The following is a 17,149-nucleotide window of genomic DNA, read 5'->3' on the forward strand; positions in this document are numbered from 1 at the left end:
TATTTTTCTGGTGAATAACAAACCATATTCACCACCGAAAGAGTCCATAATTGTTTTATTATATAGTCCGGATTTGAATAAATAAGACATTGAAGGATGCATGATGATACCACTTTCATTTATGAACTTCTGTCGTAGAAAAATTTTTAAAAAATGTCCAGATTACAAATTATAACTTTCGTGTTTTCCTTTTGCTGTTTGTAAGACATCGTAATGTTTAGAAAATAACCCTGTGATAAGCTTGGCTAATGTTTTTCCTACTCATTAACACAGCTGGCTCCGACCGTTGCAACCATTGTTTACAACGTTGTTTGAGGTGTTGATTGTGACGTCACAATGCCGCTGCACGCGCACCGACCCTCCGGTGAATACGGCTTCAAAACCAGTGAATATGTAGTGTTATGAACTGTTTGCGTTTGTATAGATTATATAGGGACTATAAATAGACTATATAATAATGTTCGCTATTTCCATGTATTTCATCTATTTCATTTTTAGATGTTTTATTGACTAAATACGTTAATGGCAGCTATTTACTTGTATTAAACTTTGTTACAAAGTTAACAGGTTGACTTTTGAATTAGCTATTATCGACGATTTGAAATATTTATATTTAAAAATCTCCTCAACAACCCTTGGGATTAGGATGGGACCACAAAGGGGTATCTTTATGGGGGTAATCTTTAAAATGTTCATCTCAATAACAGAAAGACCATGGATAGTCCTATTGATATGTAAGCATCTTCAGGACGTGCAGTTGCAATTTTGTTCAGTGTGTGACCCTAGGGATAAGACAATAATAAAATTTTGCATAATTAAAAGTCTTTAAAGGTGCTTCGACACAGATTCGAAGTTAACATTTTCCCAAAATTTTCAGTATCATATCATATACATGTATATGTAAAAAGAGCATTTCACACCAAAATACTATAAAAGCGTGTTTAGAAACTTCTTTTACCTGGACATTATTAAATCAAAATTTTGAAAACTTTGAATTTCGGGACTTGCTTGAATGGCGCATATCCTTACACTTTCACCAAGCAAACTTTATCACTGAGGAACCAAACTGAATCATTGCATAAAATTGAAATACATCTATTCACTAAACACAATAAGTATGTACTGGTCTCAGCTGATAAAGCTGGTAACAAAATAGTCTTTGTTTGTAAGGCTCATTATTTGAATTGTATCTTAGAGGAACTAGGATTTCATTCTGCAGGTCCATTTAAGATATTTTTAATATTCCAAACAATCAAAATGAATTTGAAGTGCCATACCTTTACTAGATTCCTAAACTTCATAAACATCCTTACAAACAAAGATACATAGCGGGTTCCAGTAAATGTTTTTACAAGCCTTTTTCTTTGCTCCTCACTAAAATATTTACTGTAATGAAGGAGAAACTTCAGGAGTACTGTACAACAGTATATTCGAGAAGTGGTGTAAATCAGATTTTGATACTTAAAAACTCCAAGGAAGTTCTAGAAAATTTGAAATCATAAAATTTTACTAAAATCAGTAACATCAAAATGTACTACTTTTCAACACTTAATACAACCATTTCCCATTGAAGTCCAGGCTTTTTGACATCATAGACAGCTGTTTTTTCTCTAAAAATGAAACTCGTAAATATACTTACCTTGTCATTGTTCATTTGCAAAACTATTTTGTTAAAAAGCGTTCCACATTTACTCTAAAGTTGATATTAAAAAGATGGTTGAGTTTCTGATTAACAATATCAATGTAGTTTTTGGAGATCAGGTCTTCCAACAATTGGTTGGAATTCTAATGGGTACCAATGGGTACCCTGTTATTACCAGACCTATTTTTGTATTCATATGAAGCAGAATTTATTCAAAAACTTATACATGAGAAGAAGAAAACACTTGCTGTGGCCTTCAACTCGACATTTCGATATATCGACGACGTATTATCAATTAACAATAGTTACTTCCATGCATTTGTCGACTCGATATATCCCAGTAAACTTGAAATAAAAGATACCACAGAGTCTGACACATCTGTTTCATATTAAGATATTTTACTAGAAAAAGACGCTAATGGTAACCTAACAACAAAGCTCTATGATAAACGTGATGACTTCAACTTTTCAATCGTCAACTTCCCTTACTTATGTAGCAATACACCCTTATCACCTGCATATGGGGTTAATGTCTCTCAGTTGATTCGATACGCAAGAGCATGCTCTACGTATGAAGAATTTCTAAAACTAGGCAAGCTATTGACAAACAAGTTGATAAAACAAGGATATCAACAGTCTCTTTTAAAGTTCGCAAGTTTTATGGTCGATACCTTGTCAGCAGCTTCAATCTATCATTAAGTCATATGTTGACTAACGTTTTTCATACTAATTGTTAGGCCATTATTTATACACTGAACTGTCTACGGATTTTTCCGGGATTTTTTCCGATCATGACAAGGAGCACACGGCGGGTGTGACCGGTCGGCAGGGGATGCTCACTCCTCCGTGGCACCTGGTCCCACCTCTAAAGTTTGAGGTCCGTGTTTGCTGTGAATATTCGTTATCTTCATATTTCAGGCAAATTGTTTAACGCCCCTCCCCCGATTAGGATTTGTGATTTTTTTTCTTTGGAATGTTCTTTCATGGTACATTTTTCTTGTTTCAGACTGTGAAATGATTCAATGTTATTTACAGAAAGACAGTTTATTTTTTATCCATTCTTTGTATATCTTTCAGAACCACACACACACACACACACATCTCTTGCTCATTTAGTAAGGCAAATGATATGAGGAAAAAGATCTCTCTTCATAAAATATAATAATCATATCACTAATAACAATACTGAATATTTTTCAAGTTGCATATTTTTCTCGTTTAGTCATGAATCATTCGATTGTCTCTCTTCCCATACTTTGGCTATTTCTTCCTACTCAACAAAATGCGACCTGCCAAAAATTCCCCAAATCCTCAGTAAGAGTGTTTCTGAGTATTTTCTCAATTATTCAATTGCTCGTTTTCAATGCAATTAACAATTCTCCTTGTTTGGATGATGTAATCCCTGGGTCTTTAAACTGTTAATTGGCTATTAAACCATTTACTCGTCAGCTCTATAAACACAGAACTCACACGTGGACATCACACAACTCAATTTAAAGGTTTATTGACAGAGAGGATCATGCTCGTTTCTTTTGAATTACCCCATTATTATGCCATTATGATGCAATTAAAGTTTTGAACACTCATTTTAGTATTATTTACTACAATAAAAGCATTTATGATGTTTAGAACTTCATATCTTTTCGAGTTATCAAAAAAAAAAAAAAAAAAAAAAAAAATGTGCAAAGTACTGAGTCACCTTTGAAGTTTAATCATCAATTGGGAGTAAAGCGTTATGGGCCGAACCTAAGTAAAAAGACACACTGCACTACAAGTAATGTACATCTAAGCCTATATATATATATATATATATATATATATATATATATATATATATATATATATATATATATATATATATCACACATGAGGGTTGTCCAGTACAATTGAGGACGAGTTGTTTAGAATGAAAAATAATGAGGAATGCAATCTAAAATTTTGTCTACTATTTAGTTTATTTTTCATCAGTATACATAGCATATCTGACATATATATTTGCTCAATAAACAAAATACGATAATGTTTGTTTTGTTTGGTATCGTCTTACGGCGGATAGATGATAATAACGTCAGTTCCAAACCAACGTCATGTTTCATCTTTGGTTTGAAAAACCCAACTTGAATTCGGGAATTTTACTAATTCCCCTTTATTCCCACATAAATAGGCAAGGGACTAATCTCACGCACACGTGGGACCTTCTGGGGATTTATATTTGTACAGTAATATATGGACAGCACTCTCACTTCATTTATCTAAATAAGGCAATCTTTTTGACGGTCTGCAATGATAGTGTCTTTCGCTGTTGCCAGTAGTTGTTCGTTCGTATGTATTGTTCTTCCCGGTGACTTGTTAAAAAAGCTCCCACTTAAAAAATCGTTCATTCCACTTGTATGTGATATTATGATATACTTTTATTCTCTGCTATTAATTAAAGTCTGTAAAGGCGTCATTACTAAATCGGCTACATAAAACTGGACTACTGTTCGGTGCGCCATAACGTCATCAAACATCGTCATTTCTTGTTTGTATTGTATTATATATATATATATATATATATATATATATATATATATATATATATATATATATATATATATATATATATATATATATATATATATATATATATATATATATATATATATATTAGGGATGGCAATTTGTAACCGGTTAACCGATTACTCGGTCGGAACGATGGCAATCGGCTAGAAATTCTGTAATCGGTTAGTAAGAAAAAATAAAATATATAAAAATTTGAACCTAATTTTCTTAAAATTCTTCTTTTTTTTTTGAAAAAAAAAAACCTTTGCATAAACGTTGATAATTCAGCGTTTTCACATATCCAAGCTTACTTGGATGTAATTATGGTTCTCCGGATTGAGATTGTAGGGTAATTGGTCACTTTGTGTTTGAAGCGGAAATTATGTTGATAATATGACCCAACAGGTATTAAACGTATACGCTTTATTGTCTGAAGTCGCAATGGATATATAACATCTATTTGTTTGTCAATTTTAAAGAGCCATTCTCTGTAACGACTTGAACTTTTATATAGGAGCTGTGGCACGCATAGTCTCAGAATTTCTCCAAACTCTCTATGATAAAAGTCTTTGATACCGTAAACTCAAATCAGGCAGAAATTGGTTTCTACGTGTCATGGTTACCATGGCAACATGTCCTAAAGTTTGAAAAATGGCATTTTTCAACATGTTCAGAGTCCCACAGTTAACGTTTGCAGCAAAGCAAACAAGTAGCAATGATTGTTTCTGAAAGTTGAAGGCCTGATGTCTTAAATGCATGATAAAACATGTTTGGTAAATCAAATATTACATACGTTACTATGGAAACAAAGAATTCAAAAGTAATAATTTTGCTCATTTAATTTTACAAAATCATACACTTAAGAATAAAAAAAAATATAGGTTGAAATGCAAGCAAATAATAGACAAAAGATCCTTGTAACATATACCAAGGAAGAAATATGATATTTCTTATAGGTTAGCAATGGTTGCCATGGTTTTAATACCGCAAAGGGACTTAAATTTACTCTCTTAGTGTTTTAGTCTTATCCTATCTTTTTAAAAAGCATATTTCTATATAACTAATGATCAATTTTTAAAGACGTTCCTGTGACCCTAATTTTAACATTTCAAAAAATTCAAATTCAATTCTCTAAATAGAGCGTTGCTATGGAAATAAGTCGAAAAAATATGCATAAAAATCGGAAAAATATTCTGTTTCCTTGGATACGTACCCTTGGATATAGATTCCCAAAACTTTTATGATTGAAAATTATGAACAATAAACCTGACTTTAAATTTTGACTGCCACCCAATCTCTAACTGGATGCAAAAAGCTGGCACATAGGGTTTAATATTGATATAAAATTCACAAAATCGAACATTTTCCCTTCTTGATTACCATAGCAACAGTGTTGTATTTTTCAACAAACTTTATCAATATTTGATATTCAACTTTAGTTCTACCAGATAAGTACTATTCAAGGTGATTCAAATAATGTATTTCTTGAATAAAAGATAAGTAAATTCCAAAGGCAGCAAAAAAATATCACTTTAAACAACTGGTACATTGTTTCCATGGTTACACTCCAAAGTAACAATTAATCCCAATTTTTCTTATGTTTTCGGTGTTGCAAGGTCCTAGGGATGTATTTGTGCCAGTCATGAATTTTATTGTTTTTCCTGAAGATAGTAGCATTAACCCAATCTAAGCAACATATTTTGCATGGTTACACTGTGTTACCATGGCAACCATAAAAGTTATTTCTAGAATAATATTGCCAATACCTAATTACTTGAGGTCAAATATTTTTATTGTTTTTTCTTCGGTTGTTGATTGAGTTTGATCATTTAACACCTATCATTAGTGAATATTGAGCGTTTTTCTGCATTTTTCAGCATCTAAAATGTATTCCAAATGTACCCATGGTTACCACTTACTTAGAGATAAATTCTAAAAAGTTTCTTTATAGCATAAGTGGCAACAAGGTGTCAGGTTTTTGTGAGAATGGTTTGTTTGTTTTTCTTAGTCTTTATTAAGGCTAAATAGAGATTCAAAGTAGCTGAAAATCTCAATTTTTCTAACTTTTCTGGTTGTTACCATGGCAACCAAGACACATAGCAACGAAATTTTATTTGATATATGTTTCTGGTGACAAGTTGTAATAATGGGCAAAGTTTCATCAAAATCGATGACCATGCGTGGCAAAGAAGTTTAAGTGGTTACAGAGAATCGCTATTTAAAATTACTGTTAAAACACCATGGCGTGTATGTTTGTTTTTTGCAGTTATCTATCGAATAATTACTACACAAACTTTGTAAATTAATTATGTATTTCAGACTTAGTATGGTGTCAATGCTGAATGAACGTATTTGAAATCTGCTTTGGGAAAATATCAATGATTTCTCAGTCATGATTCGTGGTTTTCTTAATTTTTTTTTTCCAGTCTACATTGAAAGTAAATTTAAATATAGAAGCATGTGGGATTTTTTAAAATCAAGAATCAAGACAAATAAAATGATTTAACATCTAGACTTTATTAGTCTTCTTGAGCTACTTAGGAAAAAGTATGTACATTAAGAAACGTCTCTATATGAGTGAAAAATTCTCGAATGGGACGTAAAACAACATTCAATCAATCAATCAACGTACATCAAGAAAATGCGTATATTGATACGGTTAACCGGTTAATCGGTCGGAACGTCTTGCGGTTAATTCTGTATTCGATTGCCATCCCTAATATATATATATATATATATATATATATATATATATATATATATATATATATATATATATATATATATATATATATATATATATATATATATATATATATATACCTTTCAGATTGATTGATTGATTGATATTGTAGTTTTACGTCCGTTACAAGATTATTTCACTTAGAAAAGGAGTCACCGTATCTCAGCGAGGGGCTTCAAATTTAGAATTTTACTAGGCATTCAGCGACAGAGTCAGGACCATTGTGAACAGTGACGGATCTGTCTGCCATAGCAAGAGGGCCTCCGTCTCATCCACACCTTTCACATTAAAGCGCAGAGTGTTTAGCGAAGGAACAGTTGCTACCTATTTTTTTTTTTATCGACTGAGGTTTGTTGAGGCCTTTTACTTGAATCTACGACTTTCATGAAGCAAAATACATTGTTGTTGTCCTGATTTTAATTTAATGTTTCAACATTATAGAGATCTTAAATAAAATCTAAAGCTTAGTTTTTTAACTAATAGTCATAAAGTTTAAGCAACATGCAGAAATTTGAGAATTGCACATTTTGAAATCAAAATAAAATTCTGAAAACACTCTTTAATTGCTTTACGCATTAAAAGATAACTATTTTTAGTTAACTATAACTTGGACTATACTTTAACTTATTAGGAAAATCTCGAATACTTTTTTTTTTTTTTTATACAATTGAAGATTGATATTGTATCCTATCTTGGCAATAAGGTATTGGTATGCATGTTAATAACTTGGTCCTTAGTCTGTCTATATTCATTGACTTGTCTTTAACACCTCTATTCCCTGTAATAATCCTCAAATCAGAAGATCATTAGGGGTGGACAAAATCAGGAAGATGAATTGTCAGACCTGGGTTCCCTGTGTTGTTTTCACGGCCTGCACTTGACACTGTTTAGCCGAAACTATTTAGAAACATGACTAATGCGATATTAACCATCGGCCATCAAAGCTATCAATTTATCACCACTTGTAGTTGACTTTGTTCGTTCTTCTGTTCCCAATGTTGTTCTTACGGATCAAATTCCACGTCTTCACTGAAAATTAAGCCCCGGTAGACGGACAGATAATTAGTGTTTCTAATGTTCTTTTAAGGAAACATAATTGGTTTGATGTTAGCCATCTTTAGCCTTCTTCGACAAGACTTGCCCGGGCTAATGATTGGCTCGATCCCTGCAGTGATCCCCGTGTGTCAAGTGAACGGTTAGTACCGTGATCATTTTCAAATGAGAACTAATGACGATAAACAAAGCGGTCCCTATTTAAGATACTTAACGTAATTTAAAATCGATTGAGAAATCTTGACATCAGGACCGAAGTTGTACCTATTAAGAAATGGTTAGATTTGCACAGTCATTAATGTTTAAGGCACCTTGCATTATATGGGCACCACAGGCATATCCATATCAAAGTCAACGTGCTTATAATATTGCCAGGACTTCAGTGTTAGAGATAATAAAATGTTTAAACAACTTTTACAATTAAAGCACTCTACAAACATAATTCTAGGCCCTACACTCCCGTAAGACCACAAAATGTTTCTCCGATTCAACTTCAATTTTCTTTTTAGGCAAAATGTTAAATACTTTCTAGTTATACCACTAACAAACAATGTGTTTTCTTCTTTCATTAAGAAAGTATTAGTTAAGAAAAATAGACAAAGTCACATAGTTACATAAGAGAACAATGCAAAGTCATTATAATGTTAGATCTCATTTATTTCATTTTAACTCTTCTAAAAGTATATTTATAAACAGTTTAATGAAACCGCATGTTCTACATTTTTGGAAACATGAACAGCCGATAATATTAAAAAATACATTGTAATACACATTTTTACCTTATTATCCAAAGAATAAGGCCAAAAACAAAAGAATTTTTTTTCATATTTTCGGCGACTCCGGCAAGAAAATTGCAATGGTTTAATCACTTATCTGGTTTTGCATGCTTCAGAACCGATTTCAGAAACAAGAATACAATCTATCTGCTAAGTAAAAACACATTCTATCAGTTCTGCTTAAAATTCAGTCATAAACTAGCTCGCGTGCTGTGTCATCTAAAACAAAAAGCTTTTTAAATAATCAAATGAAAATTCATTGAAATATGAATGATATTAAAAAAAATGATTATTTTATTTTGATTTCTGCAAACTAAATAAATAAAAAATTATACTTGTTATTATGAATGAGTCATATTGTTCTTTTATATAGATTATAACAAATCTTGTCAAAAAATAATGTTAAAAGAAGTTCCATTACACCTTGACCTTTGATAAGGATGCTATTTTGATTAACGATAAGTGATCCTTAGGTCATTTGTGTTATCATATCATATAAAAATTATATAAAAACCTCTCTTTATAAAGTGTTGGTAAAAACACATATTTTGAACTTTGACATTCTTTTACCTGTCAAGTTGATAAGTAACTTCAACTTTAAGAGGATAGTGATATATCAAAATAATTGCTCTTTCTGTGAATTTTATTTGTTCGTCCCCATATCCTTTAAAATAAAATGTCAACTGTGGACTGTGACTTAAGTCTTCACGTTTTGATGGTAGGTGTTACTCCTTCCATGTTTATATAATTCTGTAGGGATCATTGCGTTTTTTTTTACAGGGGATTCCATCATATTCGTATCAACCAAAGAAAAAATATTTTCTGAAACTTTATATATTTGTTTGTTCCATCTTAATTCAACAAAAATTACCTATTATTATGAGAAATTTTCTAACAAATTTCCTTGGATTTTTCAGAAAAGATTAGACTTGACGTGTGTGTTTTCTTCTGTAAAAAATGAGACAACAAGTAACTATTTCTAGTTTTTTCCATGGAAAAGCAACAATTTCATTACATATTTGAAAATAATAATAATAAAAATATCATTAATTGATGAAAAAAGAAATTTTATTATTTTCACCTTCATTTTCATGTAATCTATTTATCGACCATTGAAGTCTATTCTAAAATTTTATCGTTAAAATCTACTTCACTGATGTGGTTTAAATGAGAACGTACAAATACTCTACATTAAAATTATCCTTTAATTGGTAGGAATTAGTTCGTGATATGTGTAGCATGGTGTTTATATTTCATTCATGCGAAATTTATCACCGGCTTCCTTTACAAGGTACTAGTCGGTGCATTCTGGGGTATAAAAATCGTAGGCAACATTAGGCATCCTAGCTGGATAAGATTACACATTAAGCTATAATATATGGTCTGTGAGATTACCCTCAAAAAGCTATTATGAACAAAATGAATGTATTGAGGTTATTTGTATTCTTTTTAATGTCAGGTATTTAAAAGCATAATTTTACCAATAAATTATCAAGCAATTAAAATTAAATGAAAATGTCAAAAGCATGCGTGTCTGTATACAATTAATATCATGGGACTTTAACAATGGTCGACTTTTAAAATTCTCCAAACTTTCATATTAACTGCAGAGGGAGGAGATATTTTGACTATTAATATCCTGCCGTTTAGTCAAATCATCTAAACCGCATGAGACGACAGGGTAAAGGGATTTTGTCATTCGTCAGTGACCCAAGGCAGAGGGCTTGACAAAGTGTAATAATTAATACCCGTCAATTTGTATTGGTATTTTCTACCAATAATTTCGATTTCCTGTTACTTTTGATGTATTAGAGTATTTTTATGAACTAACAAGGGATATGTGTCTTAAGAATGATGAAAACAATGTGATAGCATGTCATTCATTTCGCTGATATCACGGAGATTTTGGATATAGTTTTACCCTGTTTGCACAGAACAGAGAATGTTGACTTCTAAATCTACCGAGTTTTCTATAGATTCACTCCTTGGCATCGAAGACAAGAAACGTTATTCCGAAGAAAAAGGAAAGTTTGCAAACAATGATACTGAGAGGCAGATAAAAGGTGCAGACAAAACGTTGAATGAAAGGAATCAAGACTCATACAAAATCTACCATGAAAGTATTTTGTACCCTGTTTCTAAGCCTGCAATAGTGGACAATTTGTGTTTTTCGGATAAGAAAGCAGTTGAAAATGACATAAGTTCAGGTAATTTAATTTTTGATCGTCACAGGGATTTACTTTTGCAAAGACAGAGTGAATATTTAGGACAGATTGCTGTTAGACACTGGATGCCTCATCGCCTTCAGGGTCAAGTGTCCTCGTGGCCATATCCTCCTCCCCACCATGGAACATTCACACGGTGTATAGGTAAGGTTTTTTTCTTTCTGGGTTAAATCTAATAGAAATATGAATAATTGGAATTAAAAAAAAGAGAGGATAAATTGCACTTTTTTGGGCTAAATTTCAGTATTTCTTTTCCACTTACATTTTTCCATGTTGAATAATATATAAGCAAAGAGAAGTGGTTTTGAAAACAAACAAATCTAAGGTTTGCATATTTTAAAAAAATTATTTAATCAAATATTTATGAGAGATACTTTGTCATGTTTATCAATACAGAACAATTGTGAGGTTACTTTCTGCCACTCTATGCTTGGTAATTTATAATAATCTCAAAATCGCAGGTATTCCCCAATGTTATTTGCTCTAACAACACATTGAAATACCGGATATGACAACGTTTTCAGTCAGTAAACCGATCAATAAAAATCAGAAGGAATTATGGATAGCAATTGCTCTTGCAATTGCACATTAATATTCTTTTATATTGAATAAAAAAGGTGGCCCATAGAAATAGAGCTTCCATTAATATTTTACATTGAACAAAAATTCATAATTAAATCAAATATTTTTAGGAATTTTCTTTTAAATTAATAAACAGAATATATAGGAAATTTATAATTTATTTTCAAAAGAAAGATGCTCGCAAAAAAAATTCAAATATTAAAATTGAGGACAAATGATACGGAGTATAAAGAGATAATTAAGGGGAATCGAACATCAAAGAGTTTTAGATATATTCTAATATACACATTTTTTTTCTTTTTCATTGGAAATAGTATGGATTTCCAATTCTTATTTTCAAAATATGAATTCTTTTCAATTAGATCCGTCTTTTTTGATACCAAATTTGCGGAAATCTAAGCGGATTCGGACAGCTTTCTCTCCGACACAGCTTTTGCAGTTAGAACACGCCTTTGAGAAAAACCACTACGTTGTAGGACAAGAAAGAAAAGAACTTGCTCGTAATCTGAGACTCAGTGAAACACAGGTAAATTAAGAATTTGATGATGAAATAAAAATTTTGATTCAATATGGACTCTCTCTCTCTCATTATATATATATATATATATATATATATATATATATATATATATATATATATATATATATATATATATATATATATATATATATATATATATATATATATTTATAAAGTGTAAGTATATTTATTGAAAAATTATAGGTTTTTTGGACATTATTAATAAAGTAGAAGTTAACAAAGCTTTACGGTAATTACTTAAGCAAATCTCGATGATGAGAAATGCTAACATTTTTTTTTCATTGTATAAATGTTCAGAATAAAAAAAAGATAATTATGAAACATCGTCATTAATTAAGATATGTTTGTTTTTCTTTATTAAATAGTAGTATTTCTATAAATTCAAATAGTTTATGATGTAAAGAAAAAACACTTCTTTTCATTCATTACAGAAAGAACGTGAAGAAAAATTGTCAAAATTAGTCAAAGTTATTTTGCCAATACTAGTGACCGATATTAGAAAAAAATGAGACCATAAAACCTAAAATATTTTCAAAAGTACCCGAAAATTCTGATATATCATAAAATCAACGTAATGGAAAAAAAAATCAAGAAGATTTCTACGTTATTATTTTTTTTTATTATTATTTTATTTTTTTTTTTTGTTTTTTTTTTTTTGTTTTTGTTTTTTGTTCTGTTTTGATTTTTAAATGAAACATTGTCGATTTTAAGCATGAAACATATGAAGACGTAAAACACTAAATAAGTTAGCTCTTTTTCCCGGAAAACATATGAAATACATCTAATAATAATTTCCTTTAAAAGGGAAGGAATTAAAAAAAAAACCCATTCTTTTATTATACCCTCTGGTATCTTATAGATTAAAAAAAAAAAAAACAAAAATCCTTTTTTTGTTTGCATTGAATTATTTCTAGCATTTCAAAACATATTTGACTTCGTTAGATTTCCTAAAGAGCATAATGATTGAATAATGAAGGAGAAAATCATCCAAAACATATAATTTTGAAATTTTGCTGTAATGATTCTCATGCAGAATAAAACAAGTTTTGGTACTCTGATACTTTTGGTCGGATGTGTATCATCATCTTTTACAATATCTGATGTGAATACTGAAGTTTTTGAAATATAGATATAAGCCCCAAAAATATATTGTGGATGTTTGTTCTTGTGTAACCGACTGGAATACATAGCACATTTAAACAATGCAGTACTTGTCATTTCTGATCACTATCATACGGGTTCTGTCAATGTACACGGCACCGCAGTATATATCATCTCAGCATTTGATTGGAAGAAATGAGGCGTAAACTGACAATGCTAATGGATTGTATTAATATAATTCTACGACATCTTGTGTGGGGTGTTTCACGTTTAGTGTTTCGAAAACAATAAAAGTTTAACCAAGATAAGCCATAAGAGGCTAAAGGTCAAGTAGATTTGCCAAATTAGGGAGTTTTGTTTTTTTGCATTACTGACAAGTTTACCTCGTAATGACTGTCACTCAGGGCCAGGTTCAGTTCACATGAGAAGGACATTAACACCGATACCCTAAGATTAAAGTGAAGATAATTCTTGTTGCGTATTATTTTCATATTTTTGAATAAAAAACTATTTAAACATTAGACACATGTACTCTTGCATAAACCACAAGAGAGAGAGAGAGAGAGAGAGAGAGAGAGAGAGAGAGAGAGAGAGAGAGAGAGAGAGAGAATGTCATAAACCTCATGTTTTCTAACAGATTTTCAAATATTTCCTGAAGCAGAGACTCTATGTCTTGTTCTGAACAATGAATAATAATTAGTGATGGCAAGTAAAAGTGCATTTCGACTTTAGTATGACCAGCTTAATAAAGAGTCAGTATGAAAAAAATCATATGAAGAACACTTGATCAATTCTAACTTAGTTTTTTCATCAGTATCAAACAAAGTATCCTAAATATTCCGTTGCAAGAAATATAGTTCAATTTAAGATTTAAAGATAAAGAATTACATAGGCTTTTTGTCAATTACTGAAAACACGCTAGAAAGAGATATGAATTATATTGTTAAACTCTTTATTCTTATTTTTCAGGTAAAAGTATGGTTTCAGAATAGAAGAACAAAGTTTAAGCGAGTTAAGGCGGAAGAGGATATGACAAAGTCACACTCCAAAAAGTTAGGTCACTCAAAAAAGAATCCATCGACGGAAAAACACAACCAAGATAGTTTTGAATCCTCATCAGATGAAAGTGATATTGAAGTCTAGATACATATATACATAGCACTAGTGTTATGATCAGTATTTCTACTTTATTTTTGTTTCTATTTGTATAATTATTGGTGTAAATATGACCAATCACATGAAATGTGTTAAATGTAAAATATTTCTTTCGTCTTTTTTATGATTGTTGTAACCTTACAAATTAAACCTATCATTCTTTGTATATCATTTATACTTTTATTTGAATAGATTTTATTTTGATAAAAAGATGTCTTAAAAGTAGGCTACCGATAAAGGTAGTTTTTAATTTTTTTCTTTCTTTACCTTAAAAAACTTCAATGTAATTTTCTACGTTTAAATGTACGTTAGAAAACCATTTAAAACAAACAAATATGATTTTTTTTAACAGTAAAGATTGTTTTGAATCATGCCTGGTTCTATCAATTCATTTAAAGAGAAAGAATCAGACATACTGTTAAAGTAATAACTTTTGTTTTGAAATTGTGAGGCTATTGATTAGTTTGAAAAAAAAGAATATAATTATGAATATCTGTAATCCTGGTGCAATTTAAATACAATTTTCCAATAGCATCATATCACGAAAGAAGTATTTTAAAAATATGCATTGTCTTTCTCTCAGCTAAAAATGTTTAATCCAATGTTAATTTTTTGTTCGAAAGACAATTCTGACCTATGAATAAATCATCTAAAAGAGAATATCAGAATCCATTTCTTGCTTTTGAATTCTTTAATGATGCCAACTTTGTCTAGTAATATGGAAATTGAATTCATGGGTTTTACTATTCATGCCAGGGATGTTTTGTTCTTAGAGTAACATAAGAAGTTGTCTTGACACCATACTAGGTGATAAGAGAGGTGAAAATAATCTGACAAAAGGTTGCATGTCGATAGAAAAGTAATCTCAAACTGGTAATTTTCCTCCTTTAATTTAAATTGCTCTGTAATTTTTCCCAAAGGACCGTTATCATGCACGTTAATATAATTACTTGCATGTCGAGGGGAAAATTTTAGCCAACATATTTAGAAATGAAAACATTTTAAAATAAATACTAAACCATATCTCCAAAGATCTCTACACAGCGTGAGAAATCAAATGATTCACATGGATATTTCAATACTTAAACAATGCACCACCAATAAATGCGACATCATAGCCTTTTCTGATAATGTTCAAATTATTCAAATATTCAGTAGCTACGGAGAATGCAAGTAGTCATTAATTACCTTGCCTCATTGCACGCGAGTAGCTTCGAAATCCGTCTGTCAATAACCTCATACAAATGTTTCATTATATGGCCTAATAAGGCATAATTCGATGACAAATTAAATCATATTACGCTCCAATTTAATTGATATAAATATCGAAGTCGATCAGTTTTCCATCTCATGAATTTATTCTTTATTCCAAAGGCTTAGAGCACGGCAATGACATAAGTACGTATAATTAATCATTAAATTTATCGAGAAAAACAAAACGTGCTTTCTCATTGAAATCGATTCTCTAATGGGAAACGTTGATATCTTACAATTTGATTATATCAGTTCCATTCATTATCAGATCAAACATAAAGAAAATTTCTTTTTTATGGCGATAACTTCCCTATCAACTTTCATGGACTTTTGCTGCTTTGTATGAATTATACCACGCAGATTTAAATCAAGGATTAAATTCAAATGCAGCCTTTTATACCACCAAATAAACACCCAGTCCATTAGCTGATAAAAACCCCGAATTCATACTGTTAGAAATCATTTTATTGAAAGCAAATGTGCATGAATTGAGTGTAAACAGCTAAATATGCAAATACAAGTTAATAAAACAATTTGTCTTTCTAAAACATTAATTTTGGTGATTTTTTTTAATGCTGCTAATAAAAATACTATTGATATATTAAATATTTGTCAAATATTTATGGATTTAAGAGCATTTTGACCCTGAAAATAGGTAATAAAATCAGTTTTATCTCTTTATGTCATATTATTGACTCATGTTTGTTTAATATTAAAAAAAAAGATTGAAAGTACAAAACCAATTTTATCAGAAACATTTTTTTTTTTTGAAATCTTAATATCTTATTTTCCTCTGACTTATCTAATGTTGACTTTCCCCCCACTAGTATATATATATTATCCATTCATAAGAAGTTGAATGTCTAACTTTTAAGATACATTAATGAAAAAGTTTGTACAATAAATAAATATTTAACCTACTATTGATCTTTTTTCTCTACCATTTGTACATGTTTGACATGATGATACAATGTTCATCTTCTACTATATATTTCCTTTTTAAAAATAAATTGTAAATTATTTTTAATGGTTTACTTTGCTAATATTTTTTTTATATGTCGTCATCCTATGTTATTTACAATATAAGTCATACGTTACCGTACGTGTTGAATGACATTAATTAGATGTTGCTTACCCTTATCTATCTTCATTTAATACAAAGAGGATATCTATATTAAGTATATACTGTATTTTAAACAGAAATATTTACCAGATGTCACTTGTTGATGAGGACACTTATTCATAGGGTCTTTACAAAAAGGTTGAAGCTCATAATTAATCAGAAACATCTTTGATTCTCTTGTAAATAAGGTATTGTCTCTAACTGACTAAGGTACATTTTTGCCTTAATAGCAAGAGGACATTATGATGGGAATATGAGTTATGTCGAATCTCAAGGATCAGGAAAATATATGTTATAAACCAACTTAAATGAAATATTCGAGTGTCCTCTCCTCCTCAGGAAAGGAATTTCATTAAAGATATATACAGAAAAGTTCTAAGGAAAGACGAGAATGCAGTTATCACCCGATTAGG

General features: G+C 30.4%; 1 protein-coding gene across 1 annotated transcript; it reads left to right on the forward strand.

The window, feature by feature from the left end:
* Positions 1-10,652: 10,652 nt before the first annotated feature.
* LOC133181186 (homeobox protein bagpipe-like) lies at positions 10,653-14,347 on the forward strand. Its single transcript, XM_061315724.1, has 3 exons — positions 10,653-11,124; positions 11,925-12,088; positions 14,174-14,347. Exons 1-3 carry the CDS (start codon positions 10,698-10,700, stop codon positions 14,345-14,347), a joined length of 765 nt encoding a protein of 254 aa, XP_061171708.1. The 5' UTR covers positions 10,653-10,697.
* Positions 14,348-17,149: the final 2,802 nt, after the last annotated feature.

Source organism: Saccostrea echinata, unplaced genomic scaffold (assembly GCF_033153115.1).
Source record: "Saccostrea echinata isolate AGI-Se365-2 ecotype Australia unplaced genomic scaffold, CSIRO_AGI_Sech_v1 ptg000008l, whole genome shotgun sequence".
In the NCBI taxonomy this organism is placed as follows: Eukaryota; Metazoa; Mollusca; class Bivalvia; order Ostreida; family Ostreidae; genus Saccostrea; species Saccostrea echinata.

What these genes read in the sequence shown, in the direction of transcription:
- LOC133181186 (XM_061315724.1), top strand. Translation starts at nt 10,698, where the DNA reads ATGTTGACTTCTAAATCTACCGAGTTTTCTATAGATTCACTCCTTGGC. An exon ending in AACATTCACACGGTGTATAG is followed by an intron (nt 11,125 to 11,924) that starts GTAAGGTTTTTT and finishes CTTTTCAATTAG; the next exon opens with ATCCGTCTTTTTTGATACCA. An exon ending in TGAGACTCAGTGAAACACAG is followed by an intron (nt 12,089 to 14,173) that starts GTAAATTAAGAA and finishes CTTATTTTTCAG; the next exon opens with GTAAAAGTATGGTTTCAGAA.